The sequence below is a fragment of the Mya arenaria genome, chromosome 6 (assembly GCF_026914265.1).
Source record: "Mya arenaria isolate MELC-2E11 chromosome 6, ASM2691426v1".
NCBI lineage: Eukaryota > Metazoa > Mollusca > Bivalvia > Myida > Myidae > Mya > Mya arenaria.
This window is the reverse complement of record NC_069127.1, coordinates 59,130,752-59,158,007: the sequence shown is the minus strand read 5'-3', so window position 1 is coordinate 59,158,007 and position 27,256 is coordinate 59,130,752. Positions and strand designations below refer to the sequence as shown.

General features: G+C 35.4%; 1 protein-coding gene across 1 annotated transcript; it reads left to right on the top strand.

The window, feature by feature from the left end:
* The first annotated feature begins 12,454 nt into the window (after positions 1–12,454).
* LOC128237947 (melanoma-associated antigen E1-like) lies at positions 12,455–16,409 on the top strand. Its single transcript, XM_052953522.1, has 2 exons — positions 12,455–12,525; positions 15,662–16,409. The coding sequence occupies exons 1-2, from the start codon at positions 12,455–12,457 to the stop codon at positions 16,407–16,409; spliced, it is 819 nt and encodes a 272-aa protein (XP_052809482.1).
* The last annotated feature ends 10,847 nt before the right edge of the window (positions 16,410–27,256 follow it).

Genomic DNA, 27,256 nt, shown 5'->3' with positions numbered 1-27,256 from the left:
TTGTTAAGGTCTGATTTAACGACATTGAGATTTTCAAAAGAACTATGACTTTATCTGATTAAACACTTTAGCCCCCCCCCTCCCTCTACCCACACTTTTAAAATTTCCTTTGCAGCTTGCAAGCAGTTTTAGTCTAAAGTTTAAGCTAGCCCATTAAACAGTGACCCCTTGTGATGTGAGCCGATTGGTTTAATGCTTAGAACATGGTTATCAACATTCCCCTAAATGAAGCTCTAGTCCATCAGTGCGTTCAGCACTTTGATTTTATTTGGAAGCAGAGCAAGTAAGTCAGATTTATTATTGTAAAGTTGAGTTCAACTAAGATGCATGTTTTTTTTTATAAACATTGAATTTATTTGCGATAAGAGAACATATAATAGTAAGAGATCATTTGTAACGTAAACTGTAAGCACAAACAAGTTTACAATATTCTAATGTATATTACAAAGAGACGTAACTGCTATACGTACTAGAATCAGACTTAAACAGATAATCCGCTATTGCTGAAACTAACTATAACTGCAGAGAGAGAGAGAGAGAGAGAGAGAGAGAGAGAGAGAGAGAGGGAGAGAGAGAGGGAGTAAAACTTATTTTAATACAAACTTTACTTGTTTATCATAAAGTACTTTAGATAACGTTATTTATTCACTACTCGTCCAAGAAAAATGTATTATTTCTAATAAAAACTTAAAACACATTTTACATTATACGACAGACAAGACAGGCAGGCAAGCAGGCTGGTAGGCCTGTAGACAAAACAAGTCAATATAACAGCTTAATTGAAATTGCTTCGCGATCTACTTGCAGCATAGTTAGATGTAAGGATTTCTGTCTTTGTGTATCGTCCATATACATCCGAGGTTGTTTTCGATTGAAAATGACCGACGCGATCCGAATGACCGATTCAACTTATCATAGAAAAATTTGACAAATACCCAATGAATTTAAAAAAGACTCAGTGTATTTAACATTACAAAAGAGATCAGAAATTTACTATTGTAACCACGACTAGCTAATTTTAAAAAGATTGATACCCACCACTTGTGTTCTAGCATTTCTGATACCCACAGTGATACTTGCTTTATTGGTACATTTTTCGTCGTAAACACAGTAGATTTTATGTGAGTTAGTTAATCAGGATTCTGGTCAAGATGAAGGATTATTCATTTTTTAGCTCGTTTATGCCCATCGCGGTTTTTTTTTTATCACCCGGACCTTTTTCGAAATACTTGTACTTGCTTTTTAAGGAGTACTAAGGACTCAAAAATGTAGAAATATGGCATTTTTGGTCGCAACATCAAAAGAGTTATGTGTTTGCAGGATTTTGGTCAAGATGAAGGAGTTTTCATTTGTTGGCTTGTTTATGTTCATTGAGGGTTCTTTTGATTTTTATTACCAGGACTTTTTCGAAATACTGGTACTGGCACCTGCAACCGTTTGAATTGATTATTTACTTGTACAAAATTAGACTATTCTGGATACGAACTCGCTTCCACTTTTAGTATCCTACACTAGCAATGGAATGTACGGATTTGGATGGTTTCACCTAATTAAGACCTTTAAAATTGTAAGTGCCGTCGCAAATTTCAAACATTGAAATTATTAATGAAATGATATCATGATATTCAGATAAGAATTATAAGAAAACTCAGTCAAGATGATAAATATTTCGCTTCGTCGATGGCCGTCACGACCAATGAGATACTGTCTATTTATAGGTCATTTAACAATATACAAAGCAAGAACCTATTAATATATTGTTATTGCCTATAGTATTTTTTACATTTTTCATACCCTGCAGTCTGACTTCAGGTCAGACTTTGCGGATGGATCAGGTGTCTTTTGCGAAATCTATATTTTGTTCCACTATCTAAAATGCTAACGCATCCTAGGGTTATAAATGCCGAGGGGAGTATTGAGTTGCGTCTTTGGCGATTTGCTAATATATTAAAAAGAAAACAGCAACATTGACAACTGTGCAAAACTGCATACTACATTTGTGTTTCGTCTGTAAAATTAAGCATTGGATTAAGATACAGAGGTAAATATAGTCAGTGAATGGGTTATTCAGATTAAACATTGAAATATCCTGCCGATCGACAGATTGACTTCCCGTTCCGCCTCCCCATTCCAATTGTCTAAGTAGTCTGTGAAATTGTTGTGACAATATGGGAGATTAAATATTTGTAGAATAAACCAAATACACAATTTGACACTGTTATGATTTCATTTAAACATGTCTATTGTCAATTTATGTCAAAATTCAATACCCAATGTCGTTTGTCGAGCTCGCGCGATATTTTGTTCTGAATGTTAATTTCTGCCGTCAAATTCAACTTGTTTTTATGTCGTTTCACGAGTCAGCTCAGCATCGAACGTCAAATGTCGTTCCGCGATCCAGTTTTACATTCATTCTTCTATTGTAGTAATTAACTATGTTATTTGCCGAGCCCATTATACATACAATAGTAACGGTTGTTTATAGTACTTGCTTGAAATATATGTATATTAGATTTAAATTGTCAAGCCAGCTCAACATTAAATATTGAAACAAATATTTCAGATTCACAAAGTTCATGGCATCTGTGAAAATGTATAAAATACTATTAAACTTAATATCTATTATTTTGTTTCAAGCATCTTTTGGCTTGTTAGATATTCCATTAAACAACCATTCCGCCATTTTCCATATTTGTTTTTCATTTTTATTTCATAACATAACATAAACATTGTATACATAACTGCAGATATTTCTCCTGTTAGCATTTTAATGTGTAGTCCCAAAGGCTTTCTTCAATTTTTACCAGCAAATGTTACCAGCATTCAGCAGAACCGTCCCTCAGCACTTTCAGTGCTTTGATTATTCATGGATTCTTGACTCGATTAACGTACAGCTAGCAGCAATATTAATTAAAATACTCTTGAAAAGTGGCCATAAAGTATTTAAAAAGGTCCTTATTATCCCATTGTATATACTGTTATATATAAGTACATAATTGTGTATTTATGGTACGCTTTTACAATTTACAAACAAAATATTTCATAGTTCTTGCAACGTCAATAATTGTATCCGATGAACAATCATGCTATTTTTTTCAAACCTGGTGAAAACATAAATGTGATGAGAACGAAGTTAAAAAGTACACTGATACAACGTTTTGAAGACATGCTCTGTTGACCTTGAAAAATCTGCAATGTCACTTCCGATTTCAGTTACAATAACAAACAAAATTACAAGCTGCCATACCTGTATATGTAATGATTTTTAATAATCTATTTTACACATTTGTAATCAGTTAGCAAGTATAGTCTGGGATATTGTAATAGACAACATTGCACAAAACAACAGACCATGCATCAACATTTGTCTTGTATATGGTTTGGAGTATTGTCTGGAATATCATTTTCCCTTAAAGACTTCATGTCTTATACTGTCTTCCAGAGACGTTTCTGCAATTCTTACAACCTTGTTTCCCTTATATATCTTCTCAGTAATGTCTGCCAGTTGTTCTTTATCATAGTCAAACTTCTGGTTTTCTATACATCAAACGCATTGGTTGACAATGACTGCAATTTCATTTTCGAAATCATATTGATGTCTGTTGCATGTGAAACGCCAAGTAGGACCGTTTTCAGTTCTAAGTTGTTTCACCTCCGTAGCGATATTTAAAGTATTTCCCTTCACACCCTATTTTAAGTTTGAAAGTTCTTCCAAAATGCTATTCAACTGTACCTGAATATTTGGCCAACCATTTTCGAAATTCTCCATGTTAAAAACTCGGCTATAATCAATCGCCCACCGACACGTAAATCACGAATTATTTTATAAAACTCGACCCGTTTAGTCCAACGTTCCAAATCTGCATTGCTGCATTCATTAAGCGCCTAAAAACCACCCGTGTAGAACTAATTTCAACGCCACCTACTGGAAATTTTATCAGTTCAAGGAAAATTGGTTCTTCTTATTCATAATTTCATAGGAAGAAAATATATTTCACAAAAGACATGCGGATCGCAATTCATCGCATAACAATATACATGAAAGTTGTTGATATTGTTATTCTTTGTAATGTGTCAGCAGGTCCCGTAAAATATAAATCAACATTTTAGAAAGTATGAATTTATGGTATCTTAAATACATTGTTGCCATATGTGTTTCTATTTTACGTTTAAAAGTGGTTTCACGTGATTGATCTTTCTTTGATCTATCACGCGATATTGTGACGTCATTTGATAAAATGTTTCCGGTTATAGTCGGGTCGTTCTATTTACAGAATAGGTAAACAAGGGTTACTGAAATGGTTTCTTAAATGAAGTATTTATTTAACAATTCTTAAATGAAATATTGAACTATTGGTGTAAATATAAGTAATGAGTTGCGGACCCAACACACTTTGACCAGCCCAATTGCGTTCATAACCCGATAATGACTTCAATCCCGCAATTCATTCCTTAAAGTGTTCTATCATTATCACAATGACAAACCATACAAAGGGCATAAAAACACACTTAAGAACGCTCTTACAAAAACATATTTTCAATAGAAACCACAATGTTTTGAATAATGAATATATTTTGTTACATGCTTAGTTTTGTTTGGAGCATAATATATTTTATTGAATAATAAACATAAAGCAATATGAAATGGTGTGAGTAACATTTTGTTTAATGAATAAGCATATTTCGTTCGAAAACGCATCACAGTGATTACTGAGTTGCGAAGATTACAAACTTTATTTTACTTGAAATATGCAAATTTTTCATTTAAATATTTGACATTTAGACATAAATTTCACACTAATATGTTTTCTTACAAAAACGAGAACAAATCAATAGGAAACAAATAACTAAAGAGGCATTAATTTTCTTCATTATTAGCTTGATAAAATATATCATTGCATTCGTCCATTCTATTTCCAAATAGATAGCTGCATTCAATACCAAATAAAATATGGAAAAACAGCCTATTACTCCTTAACGCTCAAATAGCCGAATTGCTTAACAAAGGAAATAAAATATGTTAATAAACTACTCCCAAAAAATTCCAATGCTCAAAATATTCCAGTTATTCGTGTCCTATACAATATAGTATACCAGAGCGACAATGCGTTCCGTACTATGGAAGGGATTATCCGCCAGTTAATGCATGCTGCTTTATGACATTTCTCATTTTAAATTGCAAGTGCATTCGTCTAAATGGCAGGTGCCTTCGTGCAATTGCTTCGTGCCTATTTGTTCTTGACAAATGCATTTGTCTATGTTTACAACTTTAAGTTGCTTTCACTTTATTGCTTAGAGTTTACGTCTAAACGACATATGACATGTATCAAGTTCTTACATTTAAATAACTTAATAACTAAATTGTGTACAAAACTACAACTTAACTATAAATACCAAATAACTAATAGTATTTATATACTGCTATAAAACCATTGGAAGCTAAATTAATATTCATTAATAGCAGTATGCATTTGTCAATAAGCATATAGACGATAGACGAATGCATCTAGACGAACGCAACTAAACGAATGGCATTAGAAGGGAACCAGTAAATATTGGTATCCTGCGACAGCAACATTAAATGGGAATGGAAACCAAAGGCTGGTACCCTTCTTATCCACGGGAGAGCACTCTCGCGACTTTTGCAACGGGAGCTGTCAACAGTTTTCGTTCAGGAGCTGTCAAAATTATATCTAGAAGAGGTAATGTATGACATTATCTGACCCTAAAAATTTAATACTGCTAGATGCTATTTTCTGCTGATTATCTTTTTCCTGTATGTATTTATTCGGCAATGCTTTACCCATCGAAATTAATGAAAATTAAATTACCAGCAAAAACAGTGTATCGATGGTCAGTGCTCAAAAGTAAAGTATGCTTAATGTAACGAGTGTTTTGATTGGTCGACGATGATATCACGAAAATGATTTATTTATATGTTTGCACTCGATTTTGCAGCAATTGAATCAAAGTTATTATTTGTCATTATCAAACCTCTGATAAATGAGAATGGCCCCATAGTATATAGAGTGTATGATAATAAAAAAAACTTAAACCTAATTTAAACATATTTTAACATTATATATCTTATCAACTTTACATTGCGAAAGTTCTATTTAAAGACGAAAACTAAGATGTGATGTGTAGAATACATGAAACATATAGACGTCATAGAAGTGACAAATCTCGAGGAGCAAATGAGCAGCTAGACATAACCCTGAAGTTGGACGGCATCTATGTTTACCCAGCCTGAGATTGGGGCTATCTCCAACCCCACACGATTTGAGAAACATCCAGTCGCCTGAAGGCAAATGTTCAAACAGGACATAAACTGAAACATGTTTTCACTAAATTAAGATAATCACTATATCAACTCTTGGTAAATTAACAATAGTACAAGGCAGATGTATAGATTATTTAAAGATAGGAATGCAATTATTCAAATCAAGGTTTTATTTTTATACTTTAAAAAATGTTACATTAATAACCAACACTAAATAACTCGACTTTTAAAATATTATCCATACAGTCGAAACCCGTTGGCTCGATATCCAAGGGACCGGCCAAAATATTTCGAGCCTCGCGAATTTCGAGTCAAGCGGGAAAGCCTACAAAGTATAAAACAAAATTAGTCCTTGACATTCAGTTCGAGTCAACGAGAAAATCGAGCCAAGCGATATCGATCTAAATGGGTCCGACTGTAATTTCAAACAGTATATGACTTGCCAGCTGAGGTTGAAATATCCGTGCAACAGTGATTGTTTCGATCAACACTGGGGTCCATAGGGTTGTAATGCCGCCATTTTGGTTACACTTGACGGCAGACACAGCCCCGCCCAGGTGGTTCTCGTAGATGGCAATACCGGTAACGTGTACTGACGTCAAGAACTATAACTTTGAAAGTAAAGGGCAATAGTGTAATGAATGGACTCCGAGGGATACAATGATGTGAGCTGTGGTTCGATTTGACACTGCGCCGCTTGGAAAGGTTAGTCTTTGTTATATGGCGTCTGGAAATGGAAACTCCAGTACTTTTTTCAAATAAGGATGGGTGTTTCATAGCAACTTATAGCTGTTTCTTGAAAATGGCTACATCAGTCACACGTGACGGTGTCGAGAACTGTTCTTTTGGAGAAGTTTGTCTTTGTCATAAGACTTTTGAAAAGGGATTCATGTACTAGTTTCCTACACGAAGGCGTGACTTATATAAACCTATAATAACAATCTTTACAAGCTATATTATATGTATTTGAACGAAAATTATGTACAATTTACCTCTAGAAATTCTGCTGCATTATCGGTTAGAGGTGCCCATGCCTCGGAAATACTTCCGTAACTCGAATATACGTCCGGAGCGCCAATTACTTGGTACGCGGAACAACTGCAGAGTTGAATCTTAGTTAGTACAATCAGTAAGGTGGATTCTTTGGAAGCATTTAATTCAAAATCAGCACCGCTTCAACTGAGTCTGCTTTTAATAAGTAATAACAAGCGAACATTGTCAACGAAATCAAGTTATCCGATGTACAAATAATATCTCCGCTTGACTGTGTCATTAGATGTGATATCAAATATTGACTACATAACTTATTAACTTTAAGAACAACTTTTACAATCCATTGTAGTTACTTCCCCATGATCAAAACTAAATTCGTCACTTCTGAACCAGAAATGTTACACTGAATACAACAAATATAATCTATATAATAAATGATTTCAGGTTGTTTATAGAGTTTCTACAGTGAAAAAAAAAATCCCAATTTCAAATAGTGAAATAACATTTTGATATTTTCACTGATTTTAAATACCACCCCATTCTCAATACCAAAACATCGGCGCGCAAAATAAAACAGATTCAACAACGCTACGTTCGCATAAAATTTGGCGCGATTCTTATAATTAGAAAATAAACTGTTGTATGATATCCTTCTTAGGCATATAATAAAAAAGGTTCCTATCAGTGTGAGATCCTAATTTATTTCGCCCCGTGAACACTTTTGGCGCTCACTCGGTGAAATATATTACGATCTTATACTGAAACAGACAATTATCCCCTCTTTAATAATCATTGATCTACCGAAACTACTTATTAAGGGCAATGAAATCATACAAGAAACTCGCCTTATTTTGAGAAAAAAGTGAAATATTTTTCCAAAGGTGACACAAATCTCCCGTAATGCGACACAGTTTTATTTTACTACTTACTCCCCAGTACTTTCCCATTCCGAAGAAAAGCTTAGAACATTCTTGACCCACTGGGATATTGCTGTAATAGACACAGAAAAATGGTATTACTCTACTATTCCGTACGCATAACAAAACTGTTGTGTACAGAACGATTAATGGTAAATTGTAAGTTGACAATGCGCTTTGACAATGATATTATAAACACACACACATGCAACATCAGCATTTATCAATCATGTCCAATCCACTATATATGCAATACTTATATGCATTTAATATCAATCTAACATTGATTATAACTGATTTTGTCTTGCATATTTATAAGGACAGTACCACGCTGAATGACAAATATACTTCAATTTCTATTGCCTTGCTACTGGTCAGCTAACTTCCAGAACAAGTTTGTAAATGTTTGTAAGATTAATTTTAAATTTACAAAATAGAAAAGAAAATCGCAAAATTCAGTATATGCAAACGTCGGAAATTACATTATCTGAAGAACCCGATGTAAGAACCTGTTGCATTAGATCTTAGTTCTAAACCAAAATTATCGTTGTTTCATATTTTGCTATGAAGTTGTGTGAATAAAATTCATGCATGTACCAAATATAGAATACATATTATGTGTACATTATCCCATGAATTACATCAAGATCATGTCAGAAATGTATGATTAACCATACAAAATTAATATAGAAAATAAAAAGTAAACAATAGACAAATGTCTTAAGAAGATTAAGATATTGTTTTCAATGCAAAAAAACAATATTATTTTTTACCAGATATTTTAAAAAAAAAATCTCACAGAGAGGTGGTGTAGTCGCTGTTGTTGAAGTCGTTGTTGTTGAAGTAGTAGTCGTAGTTGGTATCACTGAAACCAATGGATTGAACTTTCAAATACTAAGTGTAACAGTAAAAATTCATATTATATGTGTAACAGTTTGTAACTTATAAGAAAATAACCATTCTGATATTGAAAAGAGTCAGCATTAATTTCTTTGATTGGATTAATATTATCATCGCTCATAGATATCTTGTTCTCTCTTGTCAACTTTATTTCAGAATTTTCTTGCTTATTATTAGTTACGGGGTTAGTAGGTGACCCGATATGGGATATACGGGGCGAAGAAACCGAAGCTCGAGTGACACGTCGACAACCTGTTAACATGTAAAAATATTTCATTTATTCATCGGAATCTTCATCGGAATCGGAAAAAAATCGCCATTTTGGTAGGATATAAATTTCGTGACACAATATGGAAAAAGATGGGTTCACCGAGTGACCAGTCCTGGACTAATGGCGTTGCGTCATTTATGTTTATATATATATATATAGGAGGTCAAATGTTTATGTACTGCCAAGAAGGTTGACGAAATATGGATTGAAACAATGCTAGGCATAAAGTATAACAACTAGGGCTGCAAAGGAATATTCGAATATTCGATCAAATGTTTGGTATTCGAATGCCAAAATCGGTATTCGAATATTCGGAAAACAGTTCAATAAAGAGAATAAAAACCTTTTGTTTACAACACCGTAGTTGTTTATAAAGTTCGTTTGTCATGTTTTTACAACGATTGGCCCCTAATGCTATAGGTGTGAATGTGATGACAATACACTAAACACGCGCCATATGTCATTTAGGGACATATCGTCGGGTACTATAAAAAGTCCCCTACTTTTACAACAGCTGGCTAGGAATCGGCTTTAATACCAATAAGTTGTCTTGGTTGTAAATAAAGCTGTGCAATATAGCTCAAATCGCTATGATGACGAAAAAGCTATGAGCTACAATAATTGATACATATATGTGCTTTAAACTGTTTTCTATGTTTCGATACAATGTTCTTGCTTTGAAATGTAAGTGTATAGTATAGCGTGTTAGGATATATTTCCTCTATTGTTGTACAATAGATGAGTCAAGTCCACTTATGTTTTCGTTTATTATTTAACTAGTTCCTGAGTTGATTGAATTTTCCTTAGTTTTATTTAGTCAATTTAGAGGTCAATCTCAGAACGAGGCTGCTCGTCCTACGGAATGACCCTATTCGAATTTGTTGTTTGTTTAAAATATATTTCTTTTTTCTTCATGAAAATGGACAATTTCGAAGGCTTCTTTGGGAAAATCAGGGTCCGCCGCGCGTACTGGCTTCCACAAAGTATTGTTAAAATGCTCCGGGTATTAATTTAGCCAATTATAAAAGTAGTTTACTACATCTTCTAAAATATGTATTTTGGTAATCGAATATTCGATCGAAAGAATTACCGAATATTCAAATATCAGTTTTGCCATTCGTTTGCATCCCTTATAACAACATACTAGTATCTTTTAATGATTGCTTGACTCTTGTTGTTGTTGTTGTTATTATTATTATTATTATTATTATTATTATTATTATTATTATTATTATTATTAGCATCATTATTATTAAATGAGTTGTCATTATCGGCAACTCCACAAGAAAAAACAATCATGTATATGCGTAACAAAACTTATGTGAATGCAAATTAAATACTACTCACACTCAGTGATGACTGCAAGAACTTTATTGCTGTCTGAAACAGGAACTATGTCTTCAGAATCACCAAATTTCATGCTGCAAAGGCGAGTTGCCTTATCATACAAAGCCATATTGCATTGGTTACTGCCAGCGTTTTGTGCGCAGGATTTAGCACATGACAGCACAGACCTCTTAACTTGAGAGACATTTATATCAGCAAAGGAGTGTCCAGGTAGCATATCAAATTGAAGTCAACAACACCATGGCACGATTTGGTGGACAAAAATCCGCAAAACATAAAACAGAACAATGTCGTACAAAACAGGCACATTTTGCGTATTAAAAATGAATCGAAAGCGATTTTGAATTAACAATTGCAAGTTAACGCTCAATTCTTGGTTTAGAATGATGATACCGAGTTATGCTGCCCTAGCAAAATCACTGACCTTTACTTATCACACTAAAATATATTTGCGTACAAACAAAATAGACCCATCAAACATTGAAAATAAAGCCTTTTAAAAGTAGCTTTGTTATTGTTAAAATAGATAAAATGTTATTTGAACACTAAAGTGTACATTTTATCATTCCAAATGTGTCTATTTGCTTAACCCCAATTGTCTTAATACTGTTACGACCTAGCCCCGTGGTCCGTCGACGCTATCAACTGTCCCTTTTAGGGTGACCAAGTATTTGAAGCAATAAATGTTACGACATAGCCAAAATGACGACGCAATGAACGTTTTACGTTTTATTTTTGGAGCAAATAAATATATGCATCAAGACATCAAACATCAGATATAATACACGGTAGTAATCAGCGGCACCGTACACAGCAAAACGCGTTGGCTTATATGAACGTTGGCACAGCACGTCGTAGTAAGACAGTAAAATATTATTATCAGTATAAAGTTGTTTACAAACTCAATATAAAATCAATGCCTGTTATTTTATTACTTGTAAGTAGTTTATATTTACTTACTTATTGTCTATTTAAATATTCAGGTTGATTTTAACCTTTTAAGAATAATATGCAGGCAGCTTGTTCAATGATCCAAATTCGACTGTCCTCTAACTGAAAATTCACGGCCTTATATACTCCTATGGTTAAATGACCCGAAAATCTCGGTCAAAAATGACCTGACCAAAATTGACCCGACCGAAAATGACCCAGAATCGGGTCAAATGACCCGATTGGCTGACAGCCATTGTAAAATATTCAAGATGGCGGACGAACTGTCAAATGACCGTGAAGTTTCCGAAAAAGGATTTAAAGCATCACACTGGATTACAACAATAAATTATCAGTGCATTTCATGTGAATAATGGATTATTAACTAAGAGACATTATCACCTTGTGGAACGACATGATTCAAACGCTCAAGTAAGAATAACTTGTCAAGTTTTGAAATCTTGAAAGGTCAAAAACTATCTCAGGATTACCCAAGATTCAAAGGTAAAATGGCGGTGTACACGCTGAATTACAAAGAAAATATGTGAACTTTGTGAAATTCCCGACAAGAGTTATTACGTTTTGCTGTGTTAGTGCCATAAAACAACAGGTTTGAGATCAGTACATGTTATGCAAATAATGTTAAACCTGTACATCAATAATTTACTGAATAACTTGGTACTTATTAAATATTTTGCATGAACAATGCTTGAAAAAATGGACTTTATCCAGGATAATATTACTAACAACACTTAGTGACTATTAATGATCTTGGCATGATGGACACAGGGCTAGCCCGTCTGTAATATCAGGATGGCGCTAAGCACTGGCCTAAAATGCCAAGGTTTGAAAACTTCAAAATATCTTTCCATGAATAGACAAAGGTAAGTATGAATTACATATATTTTACATTAATAAAGATAAATACAGTATGGAGCGATGCATGCCGGGGTTTATCAATACTGTTCAAATATTGAGACTGGCGGCACTCCTCTAGTATAACACAATGGTGATTTGTATCTGAAGATAAGTGTACTAAACTGTTGATTTTGAAATCTAACAATATTATAATGACTGTTGCAGAGGATAATAAAGTTGTTGCAGTCATCACTGATTATGGGTATTTATTATTTTGTATTTACATATATTTATTAATACGTATATACATGTTGTTTTTTTCATAAACCCCTAAAGAATCAAATATTGATGGCAGAAAATATAATCTTCAACCCAACCTGCGTAAAGACCATACATTTAAAAATGGTATATCATAAAAGTGTATTCACAAAAGAGGAGTCGCCGATTCAACAGAAAAAAATTCCATGCAATTTGCCATTTGAGCTTGGCAAAACATATTATATACAAATGAATAATAAAACGTATCAACAAACAGTTAACAGATAAAAAAGAAGATTATATACGTACAGGTGTTCCATTCAGTATGTATAACTATTTATTTAAAATAGGACTTTCAAAATGCCTTTAAGTCATGCATTGTCAATAAAACGATAGTGTTTTAGGCTCGAAACCGCAGTTACCCGCTCCTCGTATGCCGGACATTACCAACCAGTCAACTATTCAAGTGTTGGATTAGGTATATGTATGAATACTTTTGAATGCATTCAGTTCTACAATAAATAATTTCTAGCAGATAGAAGCTAGAAAACAACAACTGAACAGATTTAGAATTAGATATCCCAGTTATTAAATTCAATTCGAACTTTTACGAAAATATAGAAAATAATTATTTTTTTGCGTATTGCTTTTCAAAGCGCATTCAACTTTTCATCTTATTCACAAGACCTTGAGAACGTTCAACTTAGTTTATAAACCCCATGGAACTGATGCTACTAATTATATATAACAACTGTAATCTAAATCACTACTTTGCTTCCCGCTAATGGCACGGAAAATATCTGTCAAATAACACGTGCTTTCAATAGGAGAGACATTAAAAGCGCAAACACATCGAATTATTCTCTTTTTTATCACGACCTATGTTGAGATCATTAGGACCAAATCCGATTTAACGGAACTCCCCGCTGATTTTATAGCTAATGCATTTTCTGTCAAGTTAGAAATGCGTTTCTTATCTGTTCGAGTGACGCAAAGAACAAAAAAAAATTGCTGAGATTCTGCAAATGAGATGTAGGCATTTGAGGCTTAACTTGAACCTAATTTCACCCAAAGGTTGTTAGAAACATACATTTTTTTAATAAGTCAGTGATCTAGGTAATTATACAAAATGCTTGATTTCACTTCATCCGGTGAATTTACCGGTTCAACGTACCATACATGTAAAACTAATTACCCTCGATATGCGGTCATTTGGTTCATTATGACCTTTTTCTTTGTTTTGTAGAATGTTCAAAAAATACATTACTCTGTTCTCAACATTTTAATGTGCTTCTAACGTTGTTGACTATTCCCTTGGGACTAGTATGGTTTTTGGAATGGTGACCTATGAAAGTGGTAACATATAGGGTAGATATTTACCATTAGCCTTTAACAGAACTTATGAAACATATATACATGATTTGCTGTCTCTTTATACGGCCTTCCTGAAATCTATTTTTGTGTGTGTAAACGTCTGTATAATAGTTCATTAATTGCTTAGACAGTTTCATTATAATCCTTAATTCACCGATCACTCTACTGAGCTTATGAAACACATCAAAACCTTATTGATCTCTTTCTCCTGTACAAAATATCGAACGCGAATGACCAATACAAAGTCGTATTAGCCAGCCTTTATCAACCGATATGTTAATTCACAGGTCCGATTTGACTCTTCCTATATAAACGCCTTTGTAGGCCTGTATCACCAAATCATCGTTTAACTAATGATAGTTACGATGCATCTCATCTGTTAACAACGCTGAAAAATATATGATATTTACTTCTTTTTTTCTCATTACTTATCTTATTTTACATCAAACATCCCTATCTACTCGTGTTTATGCCGATACATTCAATATGTATTTATTTTTTATTTTTTTACCTATCGGCTGTCCATCACATTCTAAAAACTCTTTTACTCTTTGCAGGTAAGTTGAACACCAAATATCAAAGGTCACTTTCATATTCTTTGAAAACATTGGGGAAAAAACTGTCAACAGCTAGGCTAACATTTTTCGACGAAAATTGTTTAAAACATGTCTGCCGCCATTTTCTTTTCACGGTTATGGAAACAGGGGAAGAAACATTACAATAATATCTATTCAAATGAAAAAAGTAGTTACAAAAAATACGAATTGTTTCATTAAACAATTTTAGCAATTGTTCCGTGCCTTTGATGACATTATTTACAGAACTTATTTTGACTTCAATGATAAGTACGAGGGATGATCGTGAAGTTAGTGTATATTGCATTCGTATTTTTTCTTGAAGCGAAATAATAATCAACCAACAACGCAACAAGCCCAAGTTTGCGCACGCCAAAATTTGTATACTTTGTATCATTCATTCACCTTAAGAAATGCAATTACTACACTGTTCTTTATAGCAAAAATCCGCGCAAATCCGCACGCTCAATGACAACGTCATGACGTCTTTTCCGTAAAATTCAACTATGTTTACTACATCCGGTTTGAAAACAGTCAAGGAAACAAAACCAGCGTCATAAACCCCAACCTGTGAAAGAACAAACCTCGCTAATCCAATTACACAAAACATTGAAAGATAAAACCTCGCTAATACAAGAATCTGAAACAGTGAAGGATAAAACCCTGATAATTCACTTATCACAAACACTAACCACTGATATTCCAATAACCCCAAATAGTGAAGGACTAACCACTGATATTCCAATAACCCCAAATAGTGAAGGACTAACCACTGATATTCCAATAACCCCAAATAGTGAAGGACTAACCACTGATATTCCAATAACCCCAAATAGTGAAGGACTAACCACTGATATTCCAATAACCCCAAATAGTGAAGGACTAACCACTGATATTCCAATAACCCCAAATAGTGAAGGACTAACCACACTGATATTCCAATAACCCCAAATAGTGAAGGACTAACCACTGATATTCCAATAACCCCAAATAGTGAAGGACTAACCACTGATATTCCAATAACCCCAAATAGTAAAGGACTAACCACTGATATTCCAATAACCACAAATAGTGAAGGACTAACCACTGATATTCCAATAACCCCAAATAGTGAAGGACTAACCACTGATATTCCAATAACCCCTAATAATGAAGGACTAACCACTGATATTCCAATAACCACAAATAGTGAAGGACTAACCACTGATATTCCAATAACCCCAAATAGTGAAGGACTAACCACTGATATTGCAATAACCCCTAATAGTGAAGGACTAACCACTGATATTCCAATAACCACAAATAGTGAAGGACTAACCACTGATATTCCAATAATCCCAAATAGTGAAGGACTAACCACTGATATTCCAATAACCACAAATAGTGAAGGACTAACCACTGATATTCCAATAACACCAAATAGTGAAGGACTAACTACTGATATTCCAATAACCCCAAATAGTGAAGGACTAACCACTGATATTCCAATAACCCCAAATAGTAAAGGACTAACCACTGATATTCCAATAACCACAAATAGTGAAGGACTAACCACTGATATTCCAATAACCCCAAATAGTGAAGGACTAACCACTGATATTCCAATAACCACAAATAGTGAAGGACTAACCACTGATATTCCAATAACCCCAAATAGTGAAGGAATAACCACTGATATTCCAATAACCCCAAATAGTGAATGACTAACCACTGATATTCCAATAACCACAAATAGTGAAGGACTAACCACTGATATTCCAATAACCACAAATAGTGAAGGACTAACCACTGATATTCCAATAACCCCAAATAGTAAAGGACTAACCACTGATATTCCAATAACCCCAAATAGTGAAGGACTAACCACTGATATTCCAATAACCCCAAATAGTGAAGGACTAACCACTGATATTCCAATAACCACAAATAGTAAAGGACTAACCACTGATATTCCAATAACCCCAAATAGTGAAGGACTAACCACTGATATTCCAATAACCACAAATAGTGAAGGGTGAAATTTTGCTAATCCAATACTCCAAAGCATGAATGATTAACCTTGCTGTTCCAATAACCCCAAAGAGTGAAGGATGAAACCCTGCTATTCCAATAACCACAAAGAGTGAAGGATGAAACCCTGCTTATCCAATTACCCAAACAGTGGAGTATGAAATTCTGCTTATAAGATAATCCAAAAGAGTGAATAATGAAACCCTAAAAATCCAATTATCCAAAACTGTGAAGGATGGAAACCTATAAATCCAATATTTCCAAACTGTGAGTGATGAAAATATGTTGATAAAATTATCCCAAACAGTGAAAGATTTAACCCCACTTTTCCAATAACGCTAAAAACTGAATGATCAAGCCCTACTAATCCAATAACCTCAAACAGTGAAGGTTAAACCCCTGCTAATCCAATAACCCAAACCCGTGAAGGATGAATTCCTGGTAATCTTATACGCCAAAAGAGTGAAAGATGAAACCCTGCTTATACAATAGCCTCAAACAGTGAAAGATGAACCCCTGCTTATCCAATAACACAAAAATAGTGGAGGATCAAACCCTGCTTATCAAATGACCTGAAACAGTGAAGAATGAACCCCTTCTTATCCAATAACCCCAAACTAGTGGATGATGAACCCTTGCTTATCCAATAGCCTCAAACAGTAAAGGATGAACCCCTGCTTATCAAATAACCTCAAACACTGAAGGTTGAACCCCTGCTTATAAAATTACCTCAAACAGTGGAGGAAGAACCCTACCTTATCCAAAAACCTCAAACAGTGAAGGATGAACCCCTGCTTATCCAATAACCTCAAACAGTGGAGGATGAACCCCTGCTTATCCAATAACCCCAAATAGTGAAGAATGAAACTCTACTAATCCAACAACCCCAAATAGTGAAGGATGGAACTCTGCTACACCAATAACCCCAAATAGTGAAGGATGAAACCCTGCTAATCCAATAACATCAAAAAGTGAAGGATGAAACTCTGCTACACCAATAACATCAAATAGTTAAGGATGAAACTCTGCTACACCAATAACCTCAAATAGTGAAGGATAAAACACTGCTAATCCAATAACCCCAAATAGTGAAGGATGAAACTCTGCTACACCAATAACCCCAAATAGTAAAGGATGAAACCCTGCTAATCCAATAACCCCAAATGGTGAAGGATGAAACCCTGCTACACCAATGACATCAAATAGTGGAGGATGAAACTCTGCTACACCAATAACCCCAAATAGTGGAGGATGAAAACCTGCTACACCAATAACCCCAAATAGTGAAGGATGAAAACCTGCTAATCCAATTACCCCAAATAGTGAAAGATGGAACTCTGCTACACCAATAACATCAAATAGTGAAGGATGAAACCCTGCTACACCAATAACATCATCTATTTAAGGATGAACCTCTGCTTATCAGATAACCTCAAACACTGAAGGTTGAAAATCTGCTTATCAAATTACCTCAAACAGTGGAGGAAGAACCCTACCTTATCCAAAGACTTCAAACAGTGAATGATGAACCCCTGCTTATCCAATAACCTCAAACAGTGGAGGATGAACCCTTGCTTATCCAATAACCTCAAATAGTGGAGGATGAAACGCTGCTTATCCAATAAACTCAAATAGCGGAGGATGTAACCCTGCTTATCCAATAACCTCAAATAGTGGAGGATGAAACGCTGCTTATCCAATAAACCCAAATAGTGAAGGATGAAACTCTGCTACACCAATAACATCAAATAGTTAAGGATGAAACTCTGCTACACCAATAACCTCAAATAGTGAAGGATAAAACACTGCTAATCCAATAACCCGAAATAGTGAAGGATGAAACTCTGCTACACCAATAACCCCAAATAGTGAAGGATGGAACTCTTCTACAACAATAACCTCAAAATTGTGAAGGATGATACCCTGCTAATCCAATAACATCAAATAGCGAAGGATAATATTCTGCTAAACCAATAAAATCAAATAGTTAAGTATGAAACTCTGCTACACCAATAACCTCAAATAGTGAAGGATGAAACACTGCTAATCCAATAACCCCAAATAGTGAAGGATGAAACTCTGCTACACCAATAACCCCAAATAGAGAAGGATGAAACCCTGCTAATCCAGTAACATCAAATAGTGGAGGATGAAACTCTGCTACACCAATAACCCCAAATAGTGGAGGATGAGACTCTGCTAAACCAATAACCCCAAATAGTGAAGTATGAAAACCTGCTACACCAATAACCCCATATAGTGAAGGATGAAACCCTGCTACACCAATAACTTCAAATAGTGAAGGATGGAACTCTGCTACACCAATAACCCCAAATAGTAAAGGATAAAACCCTGCTAATCCAATAACATCAAATATTGAAGGATGAAACTCTGCTACACCAATAACATCAAATAGTTAAGGATGAAACTCTGCTACACCAATAACCTCAAATAGTGAAGGATAAAACACTGCTAATCCAATAACCCCAAATAGTGAAGGATGAAACTCTGCTACACCAATAACCCCAAATAATGAAGGATGGAACTCTGCTACAACAATAACCTCAAAATTGTGAAGGATGATACCCTGCTAATCCAATAACATCAAATAGCGAAGGATAATATTCTGCTGAACCAATAATATCAAATAGTTAAGTATGAAACTCTGCTACACCAATAACCTCAAATAGTGAAGGATGAAACCCTGCTAATCCAATGACCCCAAATAGTGAAGGATGAAACTCTGCTACACCAATAACCCCAAATAGTGAAGGATGAAACCCTGCTACACCAATAACATCAAATAGTGAAGGATGAAACCCTGCTACACCAATAACATCAAATAGTGGAGGATGAAACTCTGCTACACCAATAACCCCAAATAGTGGAGGATGAAACTCTGCTAAACCAATAACCCCAAATAGTGGAGGATGAAACTCTGCTAAACCAATAACCTCAAATAGTGGAGGATGAAACTCTGCTACACCAATAACCCCAAATAGTGGAGGATGAAACTCTGCTAAACCAATAACCCCATATAGTGAAGGATGAAACCCTGCTACACCAATAACTTCAAATAGTGAAGGATGGAACTCTGCTACACCAATAACCCCAAATAGTAAAGGATAAAACCCTGCTAATCCAATAACATCAAATATTGAAGGATGAAACTCTGCTACACCAATAACATCAAATAGTTAAGGATGAAACTCTGCTACACCAATAACATCAAATAGTGAAGGATGAAACTCTGCTACACCAATAACATCAAATAGTTAAGGATGAAACTCTGCTACACCAATAACCTCGAATAGTGGAGGATGAAACCCTGCTAATCCAATAACCCCAAAGAGTGAAGGATGAAACTCTGCTACACCAAAAACACCAAATAGTGAAGGATGAAACCCTGCTTATCCAATAACCTCAAATAGCGGAGGATGGAACCCTGCTTATCCAATAACCTCAAACAGTGGAGGATGAAACGCTGCTTATTCAATAAACCCAAATAGTGAAGGATGAAACTCTGCTACACCAATAACTCCATATAGTGAAGGATTAAACTCTGCTACACCAATAACCCCAAATAATGAAGGATGAAACACTGCAAATCCAATAACCCCAAATAGTGAAGGATGGAACTCTCTACACCAATAACCACAAATAGTGAAGGATGAAACCCTGCTAATCCAATAACATCAAATAGTGAATGATGAAACTCTGCTACACCAATAACATCAACTATTTAAGGATGAAACTCTGCTACACCAATAACCTCAAATAGTGGAGGGTGAAACCCTGCTAATCCAATAACACCAAATAGTGAAGGTTGAAACTCTGCTAAACCAATACCCCAAAATGTGAAGGATGAAACCCTGCTACACAAATAACCCCAAATATTGAAGGATGAAACCCTGCTACACCAATGACATTAATTAGTAGAGGATGAAATTCTGCTACACCAATAACCCCAAATAGTGAAGGATGAAAACATGCTACAACAATAACCCCAAATAGTGAAGGATGAAAACCTGCTAATCTAATAACCCCAAATATTGAAGGATGGAACTCTGCTACACCAATAACCCCAAATAGTGAAGGATGAAACCCTGCTACACCAATAACCCCAAATAGTGAAGGATGAAACACAGCTACACCAATAACATCAAATAGTTAAGGATGAAACTCTGCTACACCAATAACATCAAATAGTGAAGGATGAAACTCTGCTACACCAATAACATCAAATAGTTAAGGATGAAACTCTGCTACACCAATAACCTCGAATAGTGGAGGATGAAACCCTGCTAATCCAATAACCCCAAATAGTGAAGGATGAAACTCTGCTACACCAAAAACCCCAAATAGTGAAGGATGAAACCCTGCTTATCCAATAACCTCAAATAGCGGAGGATGGAACCCTGCTTATCCAATAACCTCAAACAGTGGAGGATGAAACGCTGCTTATTCAATAAACCCAAATAGTGAAGGATGAAACTCTGCTACACCAATAACTCCAAATAGTGAAGGATTAAACTCTACTACACCAATAACCCCAAATAATGAAGGATGAAACACTGCAAATCCAATAACCCCAAATAGTGAAGGATGGAACTCTCTACACCAATAACCCCAAATAGTGAAGGATGAAACCCTGCTAATCCAATAACATCAAATAGTGAATGATGAAACTCTGCTACACCAATAACATCAACTATTTAAGGATGAATCTCTGCTACACCAATAACCTCAAATAGTGGAGGGTGAAACCCAGCTAATCCAATAACCCCAAATAGTGAAGGTTGAAACTCTGCTAAACCAATACCCCAAAATGTGAAGGATGAAACCCTGCTACACAAATAACCCCAAATATTGAAGGATGAAACCCTGCTACACCAATGACATTAATTAGTAGAGGATGAAATTCTGCTACACCAATAACCCCAAATAGTGAAGGATGAAAACATGCTACAACAATAACCCCAAATAGTGAAGGATGAAAACCTGCTAATCTAATAACCCCAAATATTGAAGGATGGAACTCTGCTACACCAATAACCCCAAATAGTGAAGGATGAAACCCTGCTACACCAATAACCCCAAATAGTGAAGGATGAAACACAGCTACACCAATAACATCAAATAGTTAAGGATGAAACTCTGCTACACCAATAACATCAAAAAGTGATGGATGAAACTCTGCTACACCAATAACATCAAATAGTTAAGGATGAAACTCTGCTACACCAATAACCTCAAATAGTGGATGATGAAACCCTGCTAATCCAATAACACCAAATAGTGAAGGATGAAACCCTGCTACACCAATAACCTCAAATAGTGAAGGATGAAACTCTACTACACCAATAACCCCAAATAGTGGAGGATGAAACCCTGCTACACCAATAACTTCAAATAGTGAAGGATGGAACTCTGCTACACCAATAACCCCAAATAGTGGAGGATGAAACCCTGCTAATCCAATAACCCCAAATAGTGAAGGATGAAACTCTGCTAATCCAATAACATCAAATAGTTAAGGATGGAACTCTTCTACACCAATAACATCAAATAGTGGAGGATGAAACTCTACTACACCAATAACCCCAAATAGTGGAGGATGAAACCCTGCTACACCAATAACCCCAAATAGTGGAGGATGAAACCCTGCTAATCCAATAACATCAAATAGTGGAGGATGAAACTCTACTACACCAATAACCCCAAATAGTGGAGGATGAAACCCTGCTACACCAATAACCCCAAATAGTGGAGGATGAAACCCTGCTAATCCAATAACCCCAAATAGTGGAGGATGAAACCCTGCTAATCCAATAACCCCAAATAGTGGAGGATGAAACCCTGCTAATCCAATAACATCAAATAGTTAAGGATGGAACTCTTCTACACCAATAACATCAAATAGTGGAGGATGAAACTCTACTACACCAATAACCCCAAATAGTGGAGGATGAAACCCTGCTACACCAATAACCCCAAATAGTGAAGGATGAAACTCTGCTAAACCAATAACCCCAAATAGTGAAGGATGAAACTCTGCTACACCAATAACATCAAATAGTGGAGGATGAAACTCTGCTACTCCAATAACCCAAAATAGTGAAGGATAAAAACCTGCTAATTCAATAACAACAAATAGTGAAGGATGAAACCATGCTACTCCAATAACCCAAAATAAAGAAGGATGAAACTCTGCTACACCAATAACCCCAAATAGTGAAGGATAAAATCCTGCTAATCCAATAACCTCAAATAGTGGAGGATGAAAGGGTGCTTATCCAATAAACCCAAATAGTGAAGGATGAAACTCTGCTACACCAATAACCCCAAATAGTAAAGGATTAAACTCTGCTACACCAATTACCCCAAATAGTGAAGGATGAAACTCTTCTACACCAATAACCCCAAATAGTGAAGGATGAACCCCTGCTTATCCAATAACCTCAAATAGTGGAGGATGAAACCCTGCTTATCCAATAACCTCAAATAGTGGAGGATGAAACGCTGCTTATCCAATAAACACAAATAGTGAAGGATGAAATTTTGCTACACCAATAACCCCAAATAGCGAAGGATGAAACTCTGCTACACAATTAACCCCAAATAGTGAAGGATGAAACCCTGCTACACCAATAACCCCAAATTGTGAAGGATGAAACCCTGCTACACCAATAACATCAAATAGTGGAGGATGAAACTCTGCTACACCAATAACCCCAAATAATGAAGGATGAAAACCTGCTACACCAATAACCCCATAGAGTGAAGGATGAAAACCTGCTACACCAATAACCCCAAATAATGAAGGATGAAAACCTGCTACACCAATAACCCCATAGAGTGAAGGATGAAACCCTGCTACACCAATAACCCCAAATTGTGAAGGATGAAACCCTGCTACACCAATAACATCAAATAGTGGAGGATGAAACTCTGCTACACCAATAACCCCAAATAATGAAGGATGAAAACCTGCTACACCAATAACCCCATAGAGTGAAGGATGGAACTCTGCTACACCAATAACCCCAAATAGTGAAGGATGAAACGCTGCTAATCCAATTACATCAAATAGCGAAGGATGAAACTCTGCTACACCAATAACATCAAATAGTTAAAGATGAAACTCTGCTACACCAATAACATCAAATAATAAAGGATGAAACTCTGCTACACCAATAACATCAAATAGATAAGGATGAAACTCTGCTACACCAATAACCTCAAATAGTGGAGGATGAAAAGCTGCTAATCCAATAACCCCAAATAGTGAAGGATGAAACTCTGCTACACCAATAAACCAAAATAGTGAAGGATGAAACCCTGCTACACCAATAACCCCAAATAGTGGAGGATGAAACTCTGCTACACCAATAACGCCAAATAGTGGAGGATAAAACTCTGCTACACCAATAACGCCAAATAGTGAAGCATCAAATCCTGCTACACCAAAAACATTAAATAGTTGAGGATGAAACTCTGCTACTCCAATAACCCAAAATAGTGAAGGATTAAACTCTGCTACACCAATAACCTCAAATAGTGAAGGATGAAAACCTGCTCACCAATAACCCCAAATAGTGAAGGATGAAACTCTGCTACACCAATAACCCCAAATAGTGAAGGATGAACCCCTGCTAATCAAATAACATCAAATAGTGAAGGATGAAACTCTGATACACCAAAAACATCAAATAGTTAAGGATGAAACCCTGCTACACCAATAACCCAAATATTGAAGGATGAAATTCTGCTACACCAATAACCCCAAATAGTGAAGGATGAAACCCTGCTAATCCAATAACCCCAAATAGTGAAGGATGAAACCCTGCTACTCCAATAACCCCAAATAGTGAAGGATGAAACTCTGCTACACCAATAACCCCAAATAGTGAAGGATGAAAACCTGCTACACCAATAACCCCAAATAGTGAAGGATGAAACCCTGCTACACCAATAACCCCAAATAGTGGAGGATGAACCCTGCTAATCCAATAACCCCAAATAGTGAAGGATGAAACCCTGCTAATCCAATAACATCAAATAGTGAAGGATGGAATTCTGCTACACCAATAACCCCAAATAGTGAAGGATGAAACTCTGCTACACCAATAACCCCAAATAGTGAAGGATGAAAACCTGCTACACCAATAACCCCAAATAGTGAAGGATGAAAACCTGCTACACCAATAACCCCAAATAGTGAAGGATGAAACCCTGCTAATCCAATAACCCCAAATAGTGAAGGATGAAACCCTGCTAATCCAATAACATCAAATAGTGAAGGATGGAATTCTGCTACACCAATAACCCCAAATAGTGAAGGATGAAACCCTGCTAATCAAATAACATCAAATAGTGATGGATGAAACCATGCTACTCCAATAACACCAAATAGTGAAGGATGAAACTCTGCTACACCAATAACCCCAAATAGTGAAGGATGAAAACCTGCTACACCAATAACCCCAAATAGTGAAGGATGAAACCCTGCTAATCCAATAACCCCAAATAGTGAAGGATGAAACCCTGCTAATCCAATAACATCAAATAGTGAAGGATGGAACTCTTCTACACCAATAACATCAAATAGTGAAGGATGAAACTCTGCTACACCAATAACCCCAAATAGTGAAGGATGAAACCCTGCTAATCCAATAACATCAAATAGTGAAGGATGGAACTCTTCTACACCAATAACATCAAATAGTGAAGGATGAAACCCTGCTAATCCAGTAACATCAAATAGTGAAGGATGAATTTCTGCTTCACCAATAACCCCAAATAGTGAAGGATGAAAACATGCTACACCAATAACCCCAAATAGTGAAGGATGGAAACCTGCTACACCAATAACCCCAAATATTGAAGGATGAAACCCTGCTAATCCAATAACATCAAATAGTGAAGGATGAAACCCTGCTAATCCAATATCATCAAGTAGTAAAGGTATCATAAAACGTTCGTATCCAAACCTTTGCAAAAGTATATAGGGTGTGACGGACATATGTACAGCTTACAATGCAGAAAAAACACAATGAGATTGATGTTGCTGAATTTGATAAAGGAGTGGTAATTAAGTTAGCTAATCAATTAAGCTGTCGTTCTGATCCTTTTCTCTAGATTATATATGTGTCTAATATTGCACATGCGCGAATATACTTCTGCATTTAGTAAGCTAAAGAAATCGGACGTTAGGGTTCGAAACAAAAATGTTTTTTGCAATGAAAACGTTAATTTCGTTATTACGAAAAATATCCTAAATGTATATTTTCTAATATTCAATATTCAGGGGAGATCGTTTTAGACAAGGTAGAAAAAAGTTATTCCTAACTAAAATAATGGAAAGTCAGTTTTGGTCAAAATGTTGTTTGGTACCTTTTTGCACCAATGGGACGGTTTATTCGTGTGGGATATGAACTCAACGCAAGCAATTCAAAGTGATACAGTCCAAAATAGAAACCGACAAACACATTATTCCGATCTTTTTTTTCTCTTCCTCTACGCTGTCTCTTCATCAGCAATATTACATTAGTTTCGAGTTATAATGAGTTCGTAAAGAAAATAACTTGTTAGTTATTTAAAATTACTTGAACGGGTAAAACATTAAAAAAGGCTATGTTAGGCAGTTGATGATTTTAGTTGAATCACTTCTCTTTGCTTGCGTAAGGAAACATCGCATTCCACCTCCGGTCTTGTTTGACATGGTCTTTTCGCAAGCAAATGAACGTGATACAGTCTCATATAGCATCAGTGATATGGCCAATTGATTTTACCGTCCAATGAAAACACGGAATATTGTACATTTGAATTGAATCAGTTTAGCAAGATTTTGTTTAAGCATATTTTTGTTTAATATTGCCCCTAAATAACATAAATACTAGTCCACGTCCTACCCTTCTCTGGAGGTGGTATCATCTCGTTTATGAGTATTAAAAATTGTAGTACTCCAAGTTGATCGTGATTTCATCGAGGAACGCATCTTGACCACGCATATCATTGTGTCACCAACAGAGTTTTGTTTCATAATTCGCTACTTCTTTCAGTAATTTTTCATGTTACGTTTTAATAAAGCAAACAATTTAAAAACACCGCCCAAAATAAGTCATTAATTCAATATAAAGCACTAGTCATTTTCTTTACTATCTAAGAATGATTTAATGCCTTATTGCGGTTTGCTCTTAATATAAAACAGCCCACGTATCTTTTATTTAAATACTCAAAATAATATACCAAAGGGAGAAACCACTTACATAATGGTTCATGTAATTGAACCAAGAGTTATCTCCAGTACATCATTACACCGCTGTTGTTTCTATTCGGAACTCCTCCGCCATTTTCCATCGAAAAAAACCTTCGATGTATGCAGTTACATCTGTAGAAGTGGTTTGTAGAAAATAAAATAATCGTATTAATAAATTGAAGTGTTTTAACTTCTATTTTGTAAAATTAAGTTTAAAAGATTTCTGACATTTTAAACCGTCCATATTTTCGATGCAAAATTACCGAGGTTTTCCGAATG

Excerpts from the sequence above, each read along its gene's own strand:
- LOC128237947 (XM_052953522.1), top strand. The coding sequence starts at position 12,455 with ATGGCGCTAAGCACTGGCCTAAAATGCCAAGGTTTGAAAACTTCAAAA. Across the intron at positions 12,526-15,661 it reads CTTTCCATGAATAGACAAAG|TGAAGGACTAACCACTGATA; the intron begins GTAAGTATGAAT and ends AACCCCAAATAG.